Source organism: Felis catus, chromosome E1 (assembly GCF_018350175.1).
Source record: "Felis catus isolate Fca126 chromosome E1, F.catus_Fca126_mat1.0, whole genome shotgun sequence".
NCBI lineage: Eukaryota > Metazoa > Chordata > Mammalia > Carnivora > Felidae > Felis > Felis catus.
In genome coordinates, this window is record NC_058381.1 from 48,869,665 (window position 1) to 48,892,156 (window position 22,492).

Here is a 22,492-nt window from a genome sequence, read left to right on the forward strand (position 1 = left end):
TCTCAAGCTGGTATCTCACCTACATATTTATGACATAAATAACAATAAAAACCTCCATGCCTATCATAACAATATTTTTGTTTGCATCTGTATAGGTATATATGTACAGGTGACCCTTGGACAACATGGGGATTAGGGTGGATGAAACCTTTCACAGTTGAAAATCCATGTATAATTTTTGACTCCCCCAAATTTGACTACTAATAGCCAACTGTTGAGCAGAATAGAAAGTCGATTAACACGAATTTTGTATGTTACATGTATCATATACTGTATTCCTACAATAAAGTAGGCTAGAGAAAAGATAATCATAAGGAAGAGGGGAAAAAAAGCATTTACAGGACTGTACTACAGTATTTACAAAAAAAAAATGGTGTATAAGTGGACCCATGCAGTACTAACCTGTATTGTTCAAGGGTCAACTGTATATTCTTTTTTTTTTTAAATTTAAGTTTATTTATTTATTTTGAGAATGAGAGAGAGAGAGCACAAGCGGGGAAGGGGCAGAGAGAGAGGAAGAGAGAGATAATCCCAAGCAGGCTCCTCACTGTCAGTGCAGAGCCCGATGTGGAGCTCGAACCACGAACCGTGAGATCATGACCTGAGCCAAAATCAAGAGTAGGACGCTTAACTGACTGAGCCACCCAGGTGCTCATACTTTATTTTTAAATGAAAAAAGTGACAATCTGCTAGTTCTTAAAAGTATAAAGGGAGATTTTCTTATCTTCTTACTTTCACTTAGAGAAAATAAGAAGTTTACTATCAGTTTTTATTACTTTTTACTTTCAGTCACATCTTTTCTCCTCTGCAGTAATTTCCCCTCAGATGAATTTGACTTTGTTACATTTTCCCCCTTGATCTCTTTCTTCATCTTCCTTTTTTTTTTTTGTTTTTTTTGCTCATGTTCATTTAGACATCGAATGTCAAAAATTCATTTCACGTTCTTCCTGCAACACGGTTACATATTTTAAACTTCACCATGTGGTCAGATTCCTGCCATCAATTGCATACATGGCTTTTGCATCCCTGATTGGCAGTGCGAATGATCCGGATTACTGATCATTCTTTAGCTATAAACATGCCCAAATATGCTTTGGAAAACTCGTTTTTAAAAACATTTCATACCATTACCTTCCCTTAGCCTTCATAATTAGTCATTGAAACAATGAAGAACGGTCGGTACTTATTTCTGGTGGAAGGGGTTTGAAAATGCACCTTGGAGAGACCAGGACTTCCCTCCGGAAGCTTGAAAGTACCTAGTTACAAGTGAATGAATCTTCTATTTTCTTTATGGAAAACCGAAAAGTTGCTTCAAGCTGTGCTTATGTTAGATTTGGCATCACACTGAGTGTTGCAGAGACACTGCAGAAGGAGTCCTGTTGTGAAATTAGATGAAAAACAGTGGTAAACTGAATTTCATTTAAGTGAGTGTTTCTACAACTTAAATTTGGTTTCTGCCTGGTATTTAAATAAATATACTTCAGAGCCTTTCCAGAAATGCGATAGAAGACCAAAGAACACCATAACACAGCAATGCACACACGGAGACTGCCCTGAGGAGGTTGAGGCTTCCTGGGAGGAGCAAAATTACATTTTCCACTCTATCTTGCCATTCTACACAGAACTGATAAGCACAAAACCTTCTGTTTTATTTTAGCATCTTCAGAATTTGGGGGCAAGTTTCTTGGAACCTCAGATAGTTCTGAATGCAAAAAAAAAAAAAAAAAAAAAAGAAAAAGAAAAAGAAAAAGGAAAAAAAAAAGGGAACAAGGTAATGCTCATTTTCCCTCTTTAATCCGACCTCATTCACTTGTGGGTTGTGAGATACCAGGCAGTAAACTCTCACTTCTTGAGACTCAGCGACGTCTGCCCAAATGGGCACACCCATTTGTGAACACCCTCCAGCAATTCCATTTTTTTCCCCCTCTACTTGTTTCTTCTCCACGACGCTTAAAATGTTCACGGGCTACTCTCCTCGCGGGATGCCCGAGGGCAGCCTTGTGCAGACAGCGGTAGGATTTCCCAAGGAACCTCCGCCTGGGACCCGCCTACGTGCCTTTAGGCTGCCAGGCAGCCGGGAAGGCAGTGCGACCACCCGCAGCGTCGCCATGGCAACGGCCCGGGGCCACCACGCGATCGGGAGGGCGGGGAAACCAGCGCGGAAGTCCCGCCCCCGATTTGCCGGGCGGAGGCGGCCCTCGCCGGCAGTGTCGCCATGGCAACGGCGCCGCGCGCAGGCCGCGGCCGGAGGGGTGGGGCAGGGGGCGGGGAATGTGAGCGCGGAAGTCCCCGCCCCCGGGCTGCTGGGTGGTGGCGACGGCGGCGGCCCGCAAGGATTTGAAACCGTTTCGCGGTGGCGGCGGCGGGGGTGGCGGCGCGGCGGCCGACCGGAAAGCTTGCATGTAGGGGCGCCAGGTTCTTGATTTCCCGAGTTTCCCCGTCCTGCCCCTACAACCCGGGTTCTCGAGTGGAATTTTGCGCGGGGTGGCGGTCGCCCCGCCCGTGCCCGCCGGTCCGGGGAGGGGCGTCGCCCCGCAGGCCCCGGGCCCGTTCGCAAGGCCTGTGGGGCGCGCGCCCGGTTGGGGGGCTCTGGGCGCAGACCGCTGCGGTTCCACTTGTGGAGTGAAAACCAGCCTGGGCGCGGACGGGGAAAGTTCTGGGTAAAGTTTGCTGGGCGGATGGAGCTGGTCCGCGAGCCGGGGTCCAGAGATCGGACCGCTCCGCTGGGGAGGAGAAATCTGTGTCCGGGACAAGGTAGGGAAGCGGCCGCTGCCTCGCGGGCTCGCAGGCCGCCCGCCCCGTGCCCGCTCTCCACTCTTGCAGGGGAAGTTCCTCCCAGGACAGGATGGGCGACCCCAGAGTGAGGGCAGAACCCATGTGCTGGCTCCTCTGTGGGGACAGTCCCGACAGCAGTGAGCTCGGGAAGGCCTGGCCCAGCATCGCGGCGTGCTGGGGCCAGCGAGGGTTTCCGAGTTCCATTGTGCAACAGAAAACAACATCAGTACAGACGAACAGCCTGTATTCTGATCACTGGGTGGCTATATTATTATTTGCCCTTTATGTTTAAAGAGGAGTAAAAATAAGAAAAGGCAAATGAAACGACAGGAGCCTCCGCGTAGGGGTCAGGCTGCAGTGGGGTGGAGCGCACGATGACGGGCACACCGTGTTCAGGCCCAGCTGCCACTTTCCGTGGGACTGACTCTAGGTCAGTAACTTAACTCTGCTAAGCCTCAGAGCTTCCTGCTCTGGCTGGTGGCTTTGAAATAGTGCCTGTCTCCCAGGGCTGTGACCGGGAGACGTTTGTAAAGCACACAGCATGCTCCTGGCACAGTCGGGGAAGGCTCTATCAGTGCTCGCCTAACTGTCCAAACATCCCATGCACCTGTAAGACTGAGCTGCTGAGGGACGTATTTCAAGTTTTCTGGAATGACTCGCCATACGTTTAAAATATGTTTTGAACAAAATGGTTTTTTTTCTTGCAACTTTCAGGAATGTGTTTATTGTGTTTGGCAACGGGCGTATATATATGTGGGGTGTATTTTTTGTTTGGCAGTGTGGCTGCTTTTCTTAAAAGCCTTTTTTAAAAGCTTTAAGGTCTGCTTCTTTCTGCCTTGCTGACTCCTATGGCAGCTAAGCACCTTGAGAAGGTTTTGGCTTATTTGAGAGGCATCCACATATAAATAGGTTTTAAAAAAGACAATGGCAGGGGCGCCTGGGTGGCGCAGTCGTTAAGCGTCCGACTTCAGCCAGGTCACGATCTCGCGGTCCGTGAGTTCGAGCCCCGCGTTGGGCTCTGTGCTGACGGCTCAGAGCCTGGAGCCTGTTTCCGATTCTGTGTCTCCCTCTCTCTCTGCCCCTTCCCCGTTCATGCTCTGTCTCTCTCTGTCCCAAAAATAAATAAAAACGTTGAAAAAAAAATTAAAAAAAAAAAGACAATGGCAGTGAGTTAAATAAAAGACATGATCAAATATAGAGTATAACTATTAAGAAGAGTCACCCAATTGACTTCTTTTTTTGTTTTTGAAGTAATTTATGTGACTAGTAGGCACATGAGAAGTACTTAAAGCCTCAAAGATAGAGCTTTAAATAGTGGTAAAACGTTTTGATTAGATGGAACTAAGTAGATATAGCTTGTTTATAAGATGTAATTTGTGGGGCGCTTGGGTGGCTCAGTTGGTTAAGCACCTGACTCCTGATTTCGGCTCAGGTCTTGATGGTTTGTGAGATCGATCCCTGCATCAGGCTCTGCAGAGACAGGGCAGAGCCTGCTGGAGATTCTCTGTCCCTCTCTTTCTGCCCCTTGTGCACTTGCACACATGCTCTCTCTCTCAAAATAAATGAATGAACTTGAAAAAAAAGATGTCATTTGTGTAGGAAGAATTCCTTGAAGGTTTGAAATGGTAACAGTTTTTCCTTTTTGCATTTCTTAATTTTGTTGGAGAATAAGGGATAAGGAGATGCAGATTTTTAGCTTTTTGTAAATATCATATTGACCTTTTGTGTTAAAAAAATGTGTACTCCAGTATTGTGTCTCCTTATAACAATTCCAATTGCCTTTCTACTTTTCAAAATATGCCTTTATTAGTTGGAGATATTGCTGACGTGTATGTAAATGGCCCACAGTTCCATATAATGGATCTGAGAGCTAGGGACTTCAGAATTTTAATCCTAGCATTGCGCTTTATTTCCTGACTTTGGGTGAGTCTTTTAACTGTTGAGTTTTAGTTTTCTCTAGCGTTAAACATTAACATCTCCCACATGTGTCAAAGAATTTATTGCCAATTAGTGATTATTACAAATCTTTTGCTTTAGCTTTACTGGTGGGTGTTGTCAGGCAAATGTTTGAGTACAGAGGGCAGGATGCATTGTTAAAGCCTGGGAGTATACTCCTGGGCTGGAGCTGTGTTCAGAATTCTGGGTTTGTGAGTTTCTGTTTGTCTGGTCATCCATTTGAATAGTTGCTTTTCACCTTTATGATCTAATACTCTGCAGTGGTATCTAGCCTTTTGTTACCAAGTACATAACGGGTGTAATTATATTAGAATGCAGTTAGTTATTGTAGGAATGCAAAACAACCATTCCAAACACCCCCAAGCCAACTAACCAATCAGAAAATGCATTTAAATACAACTTCTCTTAACCAAGTCTTAAATTTGAAAATATGTTTCTTCTACTGTGATGCAGAAGGTAGGATTGCCAGTTTTGGTAAATAGAATTAAGGCCATATAATATTTCTTAAAAAAACAATTTTTTTTAATGTTTATTTATTTTGGAGAGAGAGAGTGCAAGGTGGCAGGGGTAGCGATGGAGGGAGGGGCAGAGAGAGAGGGAGACACAGAATCCGAAGCAGGCTCCAGGCTCCGAACGGTCAGCACAGAGCCCAACGCGGGGCTCCGACTCAAGGACTGTGAGATCATGACCTGAGCCGAAGTCAGATGCTTAACCGACTGAGCCACCCAGGCGCGCAGCCATATAATATTTCTATTCTAGCAGATCTGTTTGGTACTCAGAACAGAGTCTTTTAAAAAATTATTGGTCAGGGGCGCCTGGGTGGCGCAGTCGGTTAAGCGTCCGACTTCAGCCAGGTCACGATCTCGCGGTCCGTGAGTTCGAGCCCCGCGTCAGGCTCTGGGCTGATGGCTCAGAGCCTGGAGCCTGCTTCCGATTCTGTGTCTCCCTCTCTCTCTGCCCCTCCCCCGTTCATGCTCTGTCTCTCTCTGCCCCAAAAATAAATAAACGTTGAAAAAAAAATTAAAAAAAAATTATTGGTCACGTTAAAGTGGGATATTATTCCCTTTTGTTAGCATTTATTTACCAGTCAGTTCTTTAGCTTCTAATACGTGCCACATAAAGTGCTAGGTGCCTACTAAGATGTGTAAGTCAGGGGCCCTGCCTTCCAGGAACACGTCACAGATGGTGGAAGACGTGTAAATAATATATAGATGTGTACAAAAAATGATAGCACGATGAATGCTGCTCCCAGATGTGAGCAGGGCATGCTGAGTCTGGCACAGTGGGCGTCTAGGCCGAGCAGGGCAGGCTTTATTCAGAAGTGCCATTTGAGCTGTGTTTACCTGACCGCAGGCAGAGGGGACAGCCTGTGGGGAAGACGTGGAATCGTGTAAGGGCTTGGAGGGTTGGAGGCATGGCACGGAGGTCATCGGTGGGGAGGTGGCCTTTGGTGGGTGGGTGTATTAGGCAGTGTGTATGTAGGGAGAGGTGAGAGATGGTCTGGTGGTGCGGAGCCTGATGCAAGGGTAGAACTCACCAACCTTGAGATCGTGACCTGAGCTGAATGAAGTCGGCCGTTTAACCGACTGAGCCACCCAGGCACTCTAGGAGAGACTTTAAAATAGAGTGATATGCTTAGCTCTGCACTTGGAGGTGGCGGGTGGGGGCGGGGGGGGGGCTTCTTCTGGTACCAGTGACTGAAGCAGGCAAACCAGATAGTGGGTTGCAGTATCTCTGAGATAGTGGCAGCGAGAAGAGAGATAACACGCAGGTTTTGAGACATTTCCGACTATTTGTTGATATATTGACTTCGGGGGGGGGGGTTAGAGAATGGGAACGGGGGAGGGGATGGAGACCCCGGGAGCGGAGAGTTTGAACCCGGGAAGAGGTAACTGATAGGTGATCGAAGTGTCGGCAGTAGAGAGGAGAGTTAATGCTTTGGATCTAGAAGCAAAGGAGGAAAGGAGGTATTCTCTTCTCTTAGAGGGAAGCTGAGAGGCAGAAGGAAGAGCCTTTTGGGGTGTCACCACCTGACTATTATTTTTTCCATGAAACGAGGTAAGATTTTTTTTTATTTCAGAGTAAGAGGAGGCAAGAGCAGTTTGAGGGGCTTTAAAATGTCTGGTAACTGCTTTGTGGAGCAGGAAATGGTGAAAGACACCTGACAATTCGGGTAAGGTAGGAAGCTGTGTGACTACAGGCAGTGCCTCTTTTCTCCAGACCCTTAGTTGGGGATTGAAGCAGGTGGTCAAGGAGCACAGTCTTGCTGAGGGAGCAGAAGGAGGAGAGCGTCGAAGAGGGTAAGAGCTGTGATCTGATAGAAGGGGTTTGGGAAGCTCAGAGCGACGGGAACGAGGAGAAGGGCTAGTCAGATGCTGAGGGCCTCATAAGAGGAGAGTTTCTGGATTGAGGCTGGAGGGGCAGCGGTTGGGACGCGGCAGTACGGATCTCAGTAAGTGTTTTCCTTCCGGGGCGAGGCTGAGGGGAGAGTGGAAGACCCCAGAGAGTGGGTACCATGGGCCTGAGAGAGAATGGGTTCACCTCTGACAACCGGGAGGGAAGTCATGGCGGCCAGCAAAAGCTGTGGTTTACTCCCAGAGACAGGCAGAGAGAACTTTCTAGGAAGAGCCTGTTGGTAGGTAGTAAGATGGAAGGCACTGTGGTTAGGTATTAGAAGCTGGTTGAGCAGAGACGAGGCCGGCTGTGGAGGAAGACAGCTCATGAGGCAGAACAGAGCTTTTTTCCAACATATAATTTGTAAATGAGTAAATGACAAACTGGGGACTATGTGTAATGTAGAGGGAGTCCATATCCCTTTCAAGACATTAAAAAAATTGTTTTTTAAAAAAAAATTTTTTTTTCAACGTTTATTTATTTTTGGGACAGAGAGAGACAGAGCATGAACGGGGGAGGGGCAGAGAGAGAGGGAGACACAGAATCGGAAACAGGCTCCAGGCTCTGAGCCATCAGCCCAGAGCCTGACGCGGGGCTCGAACTCACGGACCGTGAGATGGTGACCTGGCTGAAGTCGGACGCTTAACCGACTGCGCCACCCAGGCGCCCCTAAAAAAATTGTTTTTAATGTTTGTTTATTTTTTAGAGAGAGAAAGAGTATGAGCGGGGAGAGGGGCACAGAGAGAGGGAGACACAGAATCCGAAGCAGGCTCCAGGCTCTGAGCTGTCAGCCCAGAGCCTGATGCAGGGGTCGAACTCACAAACCATGAGATCATGACCTGAGCCCAAGTCAGACGCTTAACCGACTGAGCCACCTAGGTGCCTCAAGACATGTTTTAATTGAAAGGAACATGGTGAGCGTAGATAGTTTTAAGGAGTTTTGTCAAAACCTACTGAGTTTTGGGATTCACCTTCTTACATATAGTATTTTTCTTGCTAATTAGGAAGAAATGTGAGGACTGATACTTTAAGGGTTTTTTTTTTTGAGGGGAATTAGCATTTTTGAATTTATATACAGTTAAAAATCACTTTTTTGGTATACAGTTTGGTGAGCTTCTACACATGCCTGGAACAGCGTCTTCTAACCTCCTATACAGACAACATGCGGAACAGTCCCGGCACCCCAGCTGTGTTCTTTGTAACACGGCCTTGTGTTCAGTGCTCCCCCAGCTGCTGAGCCCTGTGAACCACTGTTCTCTGTGCCCACACTGTTTGCCTTTTCTAGAACGTCATACAAATGGGCCCATGCAGTGTGTTGCCCTTTGAGAACGGTTTCTTTCGCTTAGCGGGCTACATTTGCGGTTTATCCGTGCTCCGTTTGGATGCCAGTGGTTCATTGCTTTCTGTTGCTGAGTACTCCTTGGTTGTGTGGGTACATCATAGTTTGTTTACCTGTTCCCCGGGGGAGGGACATTGGCCTTGTTTCCTGGGGTTTGATTACCCAAGGAGATAGCAGCTATACAAGGTTGTGTGAATAAAGACTGTTTCGCTTGAGGAAACACCCGAGAGTGAGATTTCTGGGTCACGTGGCAAGCGTGTGCTGAATGGCGTAAGAAGGTACGAAATCGTGATCCCGGGTGGCTGTGCCGTGTCGCCCTCCTACCCGCAGTTCCTGAGAGTTCCTGTCGTTGTGTGTGCTCGCTGGCATTTGGTATTGTTTATTTGGCATTTTTTATTTTAGCTGTCCTACAGGGTGTGTAGTGAGAGCTCGTTTTGACTTTAATTTGCGTTTCCCTAATGATTAATGATGCTGAGCTTCTTTTTATGTGTTTAGTTGTCATTTGTATAATTTCTTTGGTAAAGTGACTTTTTTCTTTTTTTTTTTTTTTGCTATTTTTATTGGGTTGTTGTCTTACGGTTGGGTTTTGAGAGTTCTTTGTATGCTCTTGATATAAATCCTTTGTGATTCATATATACATATATATGCGCATATATATATGGGTGTATATATATATATATATGTATATATGATTTGCAAATATTTTCTCCCAGTCTGTGACCTATCTTTTCAATCCCTTAATGGAGTCCTTTGCAGAGCAAAAGTTTTTTTTCTGTTTTGGTGAAGTCCAATATAATAATTTTTACTTTATGGGTAGTTCTTTTGGTGTCCTGAGAAGAAATCCTTGCCTAACCCGAAGTCATCAAGATTTTCTCCTATGTTTTCTTCTAAGAGTGTTATAGTTTTACATTTTACACTTAGGTCTGTGATTTGTTTTGAGTTCACTTTTGTCTACCGTGTGAGGTTTAGGTTGAGGTTTTTTTTCTTTATTTTGCATACGGGTGCCCAAATTGTTATAGTATAATTGTGGTAAAACCTGTCATTTCCCCGTGATTTGCACCTTTGTCCATACTGCGTCCATACTGATATGCACCAGCTGTCCATACTTACGTTGGTCAATTTCTGACCTCCGATTAGTTCCATTGGTCTGTGTGTCTTCTTTCACTAACACTGCATTGTCTTGACTCCTTAGCTTTATAGGGCATCCTAAGATCAGGTCGTGTGAGTTCCCCAACTTTGTTCTTTTTTTTCCTGAATTGCTTTTACTCTTCTAGTTCCTTTACCTTTCCATATGCATTCTTAGACTCAGCTTGTGCATATCTACAAGGACTATTGCTGGGATTTTGACTGGGATGACAACAGATCTATCGATCAGTTTGGGGATATTTGACACTAATGTGTTTTCCTTCCTCTCTTTCATCAGAGTTGTGTGGTCCTCAGCAGACAGATCTTAATATTTTAATTTTAAATCTCTTACAGACTGAATTATGGAAATGGGAAGTGAAGAAGAAAAGTGGGAGAAGCTGGATGCAGAATTTGATCACTTTGTGGTAGATATGAAGCCCTTTGTTCTAAAATTACCTCATAGGTCAGGTAAGATTATGATTGTAAACTTTTAAAAAAATGTCTATTTATTATGTTTGAAAAAGAGATTGAGAGGGAGAGCGAGCACTCAAGTGGGGAAGAGGCAGAGAGAGAGGGAGACAGAATCTGAAGCAGGCCCCAGGCTCCGAGCTGTTAGCGCAGAGCCCGACACGGGGCTCGAACCCACGAACTGTGTGATCATGACCTGAGCCGAGGTCAGACGCTTAACCAACTGAGCCACCCAGCTGCCCCGTAAACTAGATTCTAAGATTAATTTTTTTCTTTGTAATATTTCCTCAAACCAGTGAACTGTCACAATGAAAACAAAGCTGAATTCCTTTAATAACAATTTCATCTGAAGCTGATGTAGGATTGTTTGCTTTGAGCTATTCAAGGGTAAATAGAAATTGAGTGATAATATTCTAGAAAACTGTGGAAAGATCTTAATATGATACCACTCTTAGACATCATGAGCTTAAAGCCCATGGATCTCTAAAGTTTCTTTAGAGAGTTTAAAATTTCTTCTCAACTATTCCTTCCTGCATCTTTTTCCTCCCTGAAATGCTTCCTCTTTCAGGAGCCTGCTGTCCCTCTGCTGTCTAACAGTTTTATGTATCAAAGCAGAAAAGAATCTGTTGGTCTTGTATGCTTGTTGGTTGACTGAGTGAAATCAATTGCAAATGAGTTTTTGTTGCTACCTTGTCTGCATTTCTTGGCCTGTTTTCTCCAATTATGGAATGAGAGTCTCTGTCTCAAATCAGAGACTTTCCAGATAATTTAAGGCATCAGAAGACAATTGGAGAGACTTTGGGGGGGCCAAGATGATTCTCTAAGTGACAATAGGCTGTAAAGGCAAATCTGATTTGGTAGTTTGGCAGTGGAGAGCGGGAGTGGGGCCAAGAAACTCTGGCTTTTACCCGAGTTTTGTCCAAGTTCCCTCTTTCCCTGAGGTGTCTAAGTGAACCGTGTGTTCAAAATGAGGAAGCAACTCAACATTAGATATTTGTTCCAGGATGCTGTGCTGGGAGAAGGGAGTGTCGTGTAGCAGTTATGCATTCTACTGGTCAGTCACCCATTGTTCCACGGCTGTAACCTTTCCTAGTCAGCATGGTCTTTCTTCCAGGCTTCTTTCCCAACTGTCTTCTCTTGCCTTGTCAGACTTTAACCTCCTCTTTCTTCTTCTGCTAGTCTTCAAGATGCATATTTCATGTCCCGTGGCCCATTCATGGTTATTTGTATTATTTGTATATTATTTGATTAATTGTATTCACAATGATATCTATGTTGTATTCTCTTGTGATGTTCACTACCTTTTTTTTTTTTCTTTTTCATTAGATCTGCTCATTAGGAAAAACTTGTATTAAAGTCTTCCATTATAAATGTATTTCAAATAAAACTACCCTCATATTTCATCTTCTTTTAAAAATGGATGTTAGGTACATAGAATTGGACTAATTGTAGCCTTTGGTTCGTGAGTCATTGCCGGTATTGGTTTATCCTGCCCTTTTATTTAATTAATTAATTCATAGTGAATGATCTGGAACTCACATCCTAGTCAAGAGCCTGAACAATGATAATAATTTATATCTTCTTCTAGCTAAATTCTACTTCTGATAATTGCTCTCCCCAATATTGTAAGTAGAGTACTGAATTCTTTTCAGTAATCAAATTGTACTGAATTCTGGCCATTAGGATATTATATAGGTTTCAGTTTTCTGCAAGACATTTAGAAAATACATAGTTTGAAAAAGTGTTTCCTTAAGTTTATCTGTTTTACTTTTCTTTTTGCCCCAAGTACCCCCAGTATTTCATGAACTTTGCTTTGTGGTTATATAATTTTCAAAGCTAAAAATACAAAACTTCTTCAAAGGTTAGCCCTCATACCTGTAGTGATAAATCTGGTATGAGCAAAGTGGTAAATCCAGCCCTCGCGATTTTTGTAGGTAAAACAATAAATGAATGTGACCTTTAGAAAGTAAGAGATTAAAGCAGACTTACGATTTATGTTAGATATATAATCCTCAGGTTGAGTTAGACTGATAAAAGATTAATGTCAAAATAGCTTTCATGAGACCTAAAAACAATTCTGTGTCACGTTCAGATAAAGTAGTCAATAGGTTATATGGTGGATTAAACAGTGCTGTATTTTTAAGGTAGTTTTTAAAAGGATAATTACATTTGCTAAATTACATGTTAATAGCCCTCAATTATTTTTAGAGGGATTAAAAGAAAACCCTAAATTAATCAACTCTAAATCTGAAATTTATCAGCTTTAATAAAGAAAACATTTGGAATCTAATTTTATTTTTTGTTATTGTTTTTTAGAAAGGGAGAGAGAGAGAGCACGAGCCGGGGAGAGGGGCAAAGACAGAGAGAGAGAGAGAGAAAGTATCGTAAGCAGGCCCCATGCTCAGTGCAGAGACTGATGCGGGGCTCAGTCCCATGACCGTGGGATCATGACCTGAGCCAAAGTCAAGAGTCAGATGCTCAACTGACTGAGCCACCCAGGTGCCCAAGATCTAATTTTAGATTAAGTTTAAAATGCTTACATAAGATTGCATTTAATATCTCTTTTGGTTTCTATAATTGGAATCATAGGAAGATTTTTTCAAACCAACTAAGATTATCTTAGAGATGTGTTTATAGTAAAATTTTATCTCTTTTAATATTACTTTATCTCTTCTTTATCTGGTAGTGATCCAGAGATTTTATTTTTTAGAAAGTACTTCTTTGCATTTGTCTTACCTGATCACTAATGAACTGAAAAAGATAAACCGTAGACCAGGTTGTTGGCAAACTGTAGCCTCCCAGGGCCAAATCTAGCCCGCTACCTGTTCTGTAAAGTTTTCTTAGAAAATACTGATGCCCATTTGATTCCATATGGTGTGCGGCTGCTTTCATGTTATGGTGGCAGAGCCGAGCAGGTATGCCAGAGATCAGACTAAAATGAGGACTATCTGGCACTTGACAGAAAAAGGATGCCAGTCTCTGCTCTAGACCAGAGCAGGTGTTTTGTAGGTCTTTAACGTTTTATTTTCTGAAAAATCCAGCTTCTTTTTTTTTTTTTTTAAATATTTGTTTATTTTTGAGCTAGAGAGAGACAGAGTGTGAGCGGGGGCATGGCGGGGGCGGCATGCAGAGAGAGAGGGAGACACAATCCGAAGCAGGCTCCAGGCTCTTAGCTGTCAGGACAGAACCCAGTGTGGGGCTTGAACCCATGAACCGTGAGATCACGAACCGCGAGCTGAAGTCGAATGCTCAACTGACTGAGCCACCCGAGTCCCTGAAAAATCCAGTTTTTAATAGTTCTTACGTATCTCTAGAACGACAGAGGTGTGCGCTTTGGATCAGAAAGCTGTGTGAGCCTTCAGGAACAGGTGCAGGACTAATGGGCAGGAAGAATCGGAACCTGTATGCCAAACTGTTACTGCATATGCTTAAGCGAGGAGCTCTCGAAGGTCCCTTTACACACCGACCGGAACCAGGCACGCTGAAAACCTTACCTTCCTACATGGTAGGTGTCACTGACCGGAAGATGTATGAGTTCCATTTCTTTAAAAGTGTCAACTCGTCATCCCCTTTGGGATTGGTTATATTATTGAGTTACAAGTCCTAGATAATACATTAGTTAAAACTGTTCTTTTTCCTTCCTAATTTACTTTTTACTACTTTGAATAGAAGTCAGATTTGGCCTTAAGGGGACTATGCTTATTGATGGAGCCATCCCACAGTATTCTGCAGTATTTCTAAAAAACTCACAGTGAATTTTTTTGTATTGAGCCTTAATTTCCCATTAGTTTTTGCTGGATTACATTAACCATCATTTATGTGTATTAGTAAATTCTAGTTTGTGAAACTCTTTCACACACATTATTAAAAAATTCATGAGAGGTTGGATTGAGTGACTTCTAAAGTTCCTTTCTTCTCTAATGAAATGATGACAGGAAGTTGGGAGTTTATACTTTGTTCAATTTCACTGTCAAAATCAGCTATTAGAAAGGCAGTTATAATTATGTTTCATTGGTTAATTGTCACTGTCTTGATCCTTGTAACCATGAAATATGCCTTGGTTTGTGTGGTGTTTGATGAATACTTGAGAAATCTGGAGTACTAGGTATTGGTAGTGGACTGTTTTATGTATGTACGTATATATATATATATATATATATATATATATATATATAAATATATACACACACACACACACACACACATACGCACACATACTATATTAGTATAGTATCATAATATTATACTATACTATATAAATATAAATATATGTATCTATTTTTAAAAAAGCTAACTTTGTGAGTTAACTCTGGTTAACTTAAACCCATTTGCAGTCAAGAGGCACATTGCACACTAAATGATAATTTCTGTTATCCAAGTTAGAGATGCCAAAAGTTTTTTTTTTTTTTAATTTCAAGGTCATTTTTTTTTTTTAATTTACTTATTGTTTAATTTATTGTTAGCATATGGTGCAACAGTGATTTCAGGAGTACATTCCTTAATGCGCCTTACCCATTTAGCCCATCCTTCCTCCCACAACCGCTTCAGCAACCGTTTGTTCTCTATATTTAAGAGTCTTTTATGTTTTTTCCCCCAAGATGCCAAAAGTTTTGATGCTGTTACGAATTGTACATTAAAGTAGAGCCATATATTCTGCTTCAGATCAGTAGTCTTGGCGATGGTAGTTACGTGATATTTGAACGTTGCAATGACTGCCTCATAAAACTGCTGCGCATGTCTGACTTGGGATAGAGGGTCGTGTGTCACCTCTCCCAGAGAACACCCTCTCGAGGATTCTTTGTGTGGGATTCAGAGAATTGTTGGAGAAGTATCCAGTTAATGCAGAGTTTTCTTCAGAAGGGTATCAAGAAGCCCACGTTGCTTGAAAAACTATTAGTGGGCGAATGTCCTCTTCTTAAAGACCCAAGGGGGAACGTTTTCTGAAACGTGTTCAGATGTTAAGATACCAGTATATTGCATCATACTCATTTCATAGAATCATCGGAAAGGCTTTACTTCACAGATAATAACAACAAGAAGGTCCAGAGACCCGTGTTGGATTTTCTAGTTAGTTTATGGCTTGGCCAGAACTAAATTACAAGTCTAGCAACACCTCTGTTGCTCCTCCTTTAGCTTAATTGTCTAGCCTAATTTTTGTTTTTGATTTTTATCGATTGTGGGTTCTCTGCCCACTGATTTTGTGTGTGTGTGAAGAGTAATTACTGATCACACAAAGAAATAGAGTACATGATTTTAAAAAGAACATTCCATTTCTCTCTTTTTTTTTTTAATCGGGCATTTCTAATATTCCATTTTATCTCCACTATCAGTTTATTAGCTTCGTGTCTCCTTTTTAGTAGCTGCCTTAGGGCTTACGATTTGCATCTTTAATTTGTGGCAGTTTACCTTCCAAAATATTATACCAATTTATGGATTATGGAAGAACTTTACAGGATTTCCTCTTTCCATTCTTTGTGCTGTAAGTTTCCAAACATGTCACTCCTACATGCATTTTATTATTATGGTTATTTTTAATTTTAATTCCGGTGTAGTTAATGCACAGTGTTGTATTAGTTTCAGGTGTACAATATAATGATTGCACACTTCCGTACATCGCTCAGTGCTCATCCAGATGAGCGTACTCTTAATCCCTTCACTTATTTCCCCATCTCCCCACAGACCTCCCCCCTGGTAACTACTAGTTTGCTCTCCAGAGTGAAGAGTCTGGTTTGTTCGTTTGGTTCCTTTTTTCTTTGTTTTGTTTCTTAAATTCCACATATGTGTGAGATCATTGTGGTCCATTTACCTTTTTATAAAGCTGTATTTTTTTGCAGCACAAATAATTATTAGACTTACTTGTCATGTAATTTTTATCATTTATCAGATTTCTTATACACCAAAACATAACTAAAATGTAAAATGTTATCCGTTTTATGTATTCTGATATTTTATAATTCATTGTGCCTTTCTGATAATTGAATTTGAGTATTTGAAAAGTTATTACCAAACTTGAAACTTGATGGACATCTTAAGTAATTATTTCATTATAGTACATTTTGAAAGAATAATTTTTCTAATTTTTAAAAATCAGTCCATCTATTTTGATGAACCAAATCCAGCACAAGCAAAAGTTTCAAGCCCGGAAGGATTACCAGACTGGGTAATGGGTGAGCTGGGAACCAGTGACCACAAATTAAATGAATCGTGGAAGCTTTCTTCTGGAGAAGATTACTCTTTGGTGCAGTCGCCGACTGATGTGCACAGGTATGCTATGAAAATGGGATTCAAATGGGATTCGTCATTTAGCTTACCTTCACAACTTCATATATTGTTTCTCCTGGTGGTGTTTTTCATTTTTTTCATTTTTATGGTAAGTAGTTGGTTTAGGTTATAATTTTGTTAAAGTTGAGGGCAGTGAGGGGATGTTGGGTAGGTAAAACAATTTAACTTTTATCATATATTCAAGATTCCCATTGCATATTTAGCCCCTTCTGGGTATCCGTTAAATATATATACATGTATTTATATAGGTATATATGCCAATACTTGGAAAGTAGTGCCTGAGAATCTCTAAATAATTTAATTCTCTGTGTTCCTTCATGACGAGCATGAATTAAGAACATTATCAATGACTTGAACAAAATATAACATCCTGTATATTCATTTCGAAGCTTATACTTGAATTTCTTTTCTTTTTCCCTATTGAGCAGTATTTGTTTTGATTTAATAATGACTTAAAGGTAAACCCCATTCAACTGTGCTTTCCCACTAGAGTACTAAGCTTAAGGATTTTTAGTGCAAAGAAAGATAAACTTCTAAGTTTTGCAAATACACAAAAAGTAGATTATTGTTGTAGGATAACTTTTGGCCCTTACGGGGGATAGATTTACACTGGGCTTTTAGCAAATTTTGAATTTTACCTTTGGCACTGTTTTCCGAAACGTCAAAATGTTGCACGGTGGCAGTTGACAGGGATCATACTTTATACTTCATCCTCAGCATTCTCTTGGTAGTTTTCATTTTTTGGAATTTGGTTTGGTTACCAGTGTCATCTCTCTTTTGTGCTGTAATTTTGTTTGGTTTATTCCTTAATCAGATGGAGAAATGCTATTAGTGATGTGAAATGTCTTCATGGTTGACGCAGCGTGGTTGACGTTTTTCAGGCCTCAGGCATTCTGGTGGAAAAGAACGGACGAACACAACGTGAGAGATCCAGTCCCTGTGAAATGTTTTGGTTAGAAAGGGGACACAAAATGGAGAGGCGAAAAAGGAAGGGGTGATAGAATTCAGGGTGCATTCAGAAGATTAAAAAGAGGTGAATAGATGAGTCCCTAGCACACGGTGTGCAGTTCTTGGTCTTAGCAGTCGTAGGAGATTTAAAAGTAGAGGAGGTGTTACTGTGGAATTTTCGTTAGCCTTATGGCAGATCAACGGAGGTGTGAAGAGAATGTGGTCTGCATGCAAAGGAAAACACAGTTCTCGGTTTGGCTGAAAAGTCCATCGGGTGTTTGCCGAAACGTTTCTTGCGCGTCCACCTGAAAGCTGTGTTCCTTCTAGGTATAACGCATATGGAGTTTACAGTATAAAGGTGAACTAAAGTAGTTTCCCATATCTTGGAGCTGAGACCAGAGGTTGGAAACTGACGATCTTCTTGGACTGAATGAATCACGTGCATCGATTTGTTTTGTTTGACTTCTGTAGTGTCTTTAAGGATTTTTGAACGAGTTATTCAAAGTGAACAATTGGGAGTTTTACATAAAAACATAATTTTCTGGGGGTGCCTGGTTGGCTAAGTCAGAAGAGAATGTGACTCTTGATGTCAGGGTTGTGAGTTTGAGCCCCATGTTGGGTATAGAGATTACTTAAATACATTAAAAAAAACCAAAACTTAAACAAAAACCTGACTTCCTGGGCTCCTTAAAAAACTAGAGACTCAGTCGTCTTTCCAGAAGCCAGTCACACGTGGGAGTCAAGTGACACTTGGTTACCGCCCCAGTAAATGCCTTCGCTATTCGCTGCTCATTTTTGGCACTGACTTTGAGATCAGTCGCATCTCTGTTTGACTATGAACTTTTTCTCCCCTTTTAAGTAGGGTCGAGAGGTGGAAGAAGTATTTCTTTTAACGCTTTTGCATCCTATCACAAGTGGAAAAAAGAAAGGTAGACGAAGAGGGGTCCGGAAACTCAAAAAGAGGAAGGAGACCACATCTTTGTAGAAGTGAAGAATGTCCCTACGTCTGGCAGCATAATCACTCGCTTGTGACCCAGATCCTGCAGAAATTCGCTTTCTGATGTTGTTTTATTAAAAAAAAATTTTTTTTTCAACGTTTATTTATTTTTGGGACAGAGAGAGACAGAGCATGAACGGGGAAGGGGCAGAGAGAGAGGGAGACACAGAATCGGAAACAGGCTCCAGGCTCTGAGCCATCAGCCCAGAGCCCGACGCGGGGCTCGAACTCACGGACCGCGAGATCGTGACCTGGCTGAAGTCGGACGCTCAACCGACTGAGCCACCCAGGCGCCCCCTGATGCTGTTTTAGATAAACAGGGAAGAGCATTAGGTGCACGGATTAATTTCCTTGTAGTGGTTATGTGTAGTTGTGGGGATATTCGTGAAGATTGAGGTGTGTGTTAAATTGAGGCTTAGGGTAGAAAACAGACTTGAGATCTCAGGAAATCCAAGTAATGGACTTTTCTTTCTCGGAACAGAGGATAAAGCTTAAGAAAATTCAGTGAGAATGTTCTTCAGATATTACTCTGTGACTTTTCTGGAAAATGATACCCTAGTGAAATCTCCATAATTAAAAACATTTTTTAAAATTTTTCCTATTTGTATTTATTTATTTGTTTACTTATGTATTTATTTTGGAGAGACGGGGAGAGAGGGTGCACGGAGGGACAGGAGAGGGAGAGGGGGAGTCCCAAGCATGCCCCACGCTCAGTGCAGAGCCCAGTATGGGGCTTGATCTCATGGCGGTGAGATCATGACCTAAGCTGAAATGAGTCAGATGCTTAACTGACTGAGCCACCGGGCGCCCCCAAATCTCCCCAATTTTAACAAATAACTTATTTTTCTTTGTTGCTCACCTATTACAAAATGGCATTTGATGCAAAATATTCAAGTATGAGGCGTTAGTTATCAGTTATATAATAAGTAATTAATGGGAAAAGCAGGTAGTTCTTTGGTCCTACTCAACCCTTCAGATCTCACAATTCGAAAAAATCTTGCCTGACACCCCAGGTCTATTTAAGTGACTCTGTGTTTCCTTGTTCGTGGCGTGCAAAGTCTTCTGTTTCTGTTCTCCGTGCTAGACTGTAAATGTCAGGAGGCAGGGACTGTGCTTTTGCTATTTGCAATGTGTTTCCAGTGTCTCACACCGGGCGGGGACCTCTTGGGAACCACGTAAGTATTTATATTTGGTAAGTGCTTACATGCATGAGTGACTGTGTTGTGTCAGCCTGGGCCACTTACTTAATTTAATCTGTACAAAAACCTTTGGAGACAGGTAGATTGTGACAGAGAGGATGGCCCACAAGGATTTAAAAAAAAAATCTTTTAGGACAAGTTGAGGAAAGGATCCATTTTAGAAGTTAAGAGAGGTGTGGATACAGGCTATAGAGATGCCCTTCACACACCGTGAGTGATCTAAAGACCGTGAGCTGGGAAAGACAGACTGAATGAACTGTCTTTCTGGTCAAGTGTCCGAATATCACCAAGGCTATTTGACAGCCATTTAGTGTTGCAAAAACAAAAGCTCTCAGACTGTCTTTTCTTCTATTGTTCTCTTCTTTGTTTCATTCTATCTATTTGCAAATTTTAATTGGACTTAAAATTTGAAGCCACAGGTCCACGAATTAACAGATACTTGTAATTTTGTGAACAGGAAGGCATTAAAAAGAGTAAAACTGACATTTCTTTTAGCTAATGGCAATAAAGTTGATTTAAAAGCCAAGTAAACACATGATGTGTGAGATGAGATCAGCAGGGGCGGGAAGAGCCCTACTGATGGTCTTACTGTGCCGATGAAAAAGTCAGTATCTGCTACTGTTGACCTAGTACATCTCATCAGTTCTGCAAGAAATTGTTTTAAAAAGTTTAAGAGGCTTATAATATTTGACACATGTATGTTTTTATAGTGAATAATTTATTGTTACTTAGAACTGAAGTTTAATGCTGCCTCATAAATTTTACAAGCACTTCAACTTGTCCTTTGAAAAACCTCTTTAATCTTAAAAGATTTTCCCCCTTAGTGTTTCTTTTTTGATCACTTTATAAAATCCTGCTTTACTTAGACCTTTTTGTATGTGAAGTATTTCTAATGGCATTTTAGATTATGCTGTTTGTGTCCTAGCCTTTTCATATTGTTAAAGATGCAGGGCCCTTTTGAAGCCTCTTTGTTAGGCCTCCCTATTCAGGAGAGGTGGCACCTTCCCTTTACCTTTATTCTTCCTGTAAGAGACGGGGCGTTCTTCGTTCTAAACACGTTAGAAGTAGTTTGAGGTTATATGCTATCGTGCTTACTCTCATGCTCCCCCCCCCCCCAAATACACATCATCTACTAGTAAGCTTAGCATTTCACATTGGATTGCTTCGACACGTAGCTAGTCCCATCCTAGTTTTATTCTTTGCTTTCCTTTTTCACCTTTCTTGTTGAAGGTTATGTCATTACCAGTGTTTTCTTTTAGAAAAACCACTTTTTAAATTGCATTGCTGTTTTATTAGAGATCTATTACTGTATTTTAATGTCAAATATCTGCTTTTCTTTTTAAAAATTTTTTTTAAAGTTTATTTTGAGAGAGAGAGAGAGCGAGCGAGCGAGCATGAGCAGGGGAGGGGGAGAGAGAGAAAGAGGAAGAGAATTCCAAGCAGACTCCGTGCTGTCAGCACAGGGCCCCCGTGTGGGGCTCGATCCCCTGAAACGTGAGATCGTGACCTGAGCCGAAATCAAGAGTTGGACGCTTAACTGACGGAGCCATCCAGGCTCCCCCTGCTTATTTTCTTTTTAAAAAAAATTTTTTTCAACGTTTTTATTTATTTTTGGGACAGAGAGACAGAGCATGAACGGGGGAGGGGCAGAGAGAGAGGGAGACACAGAATCGGAAACAGGCTCCAGGCTCTGAGCCATCAGCCCAGAGCCTGACGCGGGGCTCGAACTCACGGACCGCGAGATCGTGACCTGGCTGAAGTCGGACGCTCAACCGACTGTGCCACCCAGGCGCCCCTTATTTTCTTGACAGTGAAAAATTTACCTACATTTGAGTTTGGTGCATGGTTTTACAAAATGTTACTGATGAGACCACAGACTTAGATCTCATCCCTGTACAGTTGGGCTAATTTCATTTAGTTCTGCAACCATGAGCTGTATCCATAGATACTACTTCCTGGTCATCCTTCGGGTACTTACCACTATGATCTGGTAGAGACCTTAATTGCCTTTGTGGTTGACGGACTTCTGGGTAACTCCATGGTCCTCCTCTGGGTGTTCACAGTCTTATAATCCCTTCCTCTTGAGTTCAGGCAGGACCTGTGACTTGCTTCTCATAGATTATGGCAGTGGTGATGGGATGTCATTTCCATGATTACATTATGACACATAAGGCTCTGTCCTGCTAGCAGACTGACTTCAGAGTCTTGCTGTCTTTTCCTTGCTGGCTGTGAAGAGCCAGGCTGCCATGAATCCTCTAGCTCTCAGGAACTGAATGCTGCCAACAACCATGTGCACGGGGAGGGTGGGTCCTTCCCCGGTGGAGCCTCCAGATGAGAACCCAGCTCTGGGCAAACCATGATGGCAGCCTGCATGGCCCTAAGCAGAGGACCCAGCCCAGCTGTGTCTGTACTTCTGACCCACAGAAACTAGGAGAAAATACATCTGTGTCGTTTAAAGCTCTTCAGTGTGTGGTAATTTGTTACGCAGCAGTAGATGACTAGTACAGTTTTTATCCTCATTTTGGGAAATTATACAACCCATATACAATACATGCTTCTTGTAAAAACCTCAGAGTAGAAATATGTGGAGTAAAAAGTCAAAGTCTTTCTCTCTATGTCCTCCTTATTCCACTTTGCTCATGGGAAGTAATAGTCATCAATAATTTGGTGTGTATGATTCTACAGTAGCCATGTAGCCACACATAAGTAATTAAAAAATTATACATTAGTTTATACTGTATGTCCTGTGGTGAGACTGGCTCTTTTTCCACTTAACTGTATCTGACCCTGTGTAATGTAGTCTGTGCAGTCTTTTTAACCGCCATAATAATCCCTAGTGTGGATTGACTGTAATTTAACCTGTCTCTGTTGCCTTTAATTCTTCACGGTTATAAAGAATGCCTTCGCATCTCGGTACACATACCATTATGCATCTGCATGTATTTTTTGGCTACTGCTGATGCTCAAGAAAGACATCACTGTTTTAGTAGCCCAGTGTGTTAACAAATT

At 42.0% G+C, this 22,492-nt stretch overlaps 1 protein-coding gene and 1 long non-coding RNA gene across 17 annotated transcripts in view; one reads left to right on the forward strand and one right to left on the reverse strand.

Moving 5' to 3' along the window:
- Nucleotides 1-2,263: 2,263 nt before the first annotated feature.
- CEP112 (centrosomal protein 112) overlaps nucleotides 2,264-22,492 on the forward strand; it is a 467,190-nt gene continuing 446,961 nt past the window's right edge. For 12 of the 15 annotated variants that reach the window (XM_023244533.2, XM_045044857.1, XM_045044855.1 and 9 more), the window contains exons 1-4: nucleotides 2,264-2,402; nucleotides 9,944-10,057; nucleotides 13,372-13,562; nucleotides 16,149-16,321. In XM_023244533.2, coding sequence (XP_023100301.2) covers nucleotides 9,952-10,057; nucleotides 13,372-13,562; nucleotides 16,149-16,321 — 470 coding nt within the window. In that variant the 5' untranslated portion in view covers nucleotides 2,264-2,402; nucleotides 9,944-9,951. Of the gene's footprint in view, nucleotides 2,403-2,614; nucleotides 2,755-9,943; nucleotides 10,058-13,371; nucleotides 13,563-16,148; nucleotides 16,322-22,492 lie in introns of those variants that run through there. The other 3 variants (XM_023244534.2, XM_023244539.2, XM_023244541.2) reach the window with 3 other exon arrangements.
- On the reverse strand, nucleotides 13,272-21,729 carry LOC111557852. 2 transcript variants are annotated; one of them, XR_006589714.1, is made up of 3 exons: nucleotides 21,462-21,697; nucleotides 16,978-17,232; nucleotides 13,272-13,331 (listed from the first exon to the last, which is right to left on the reverse strand). It is a non-coding gene; the product is annotated as an uncharacterized LOC111557852 (long non-coding RNA). The 2 variants fall into 2 exon arrangements; XR_002738239.2 differs by lacking the exon at nucleotides 13,272-13,331 and having other exon boundaries at nucleotides 17,120-17,232; nucleotides 21,462-21,729.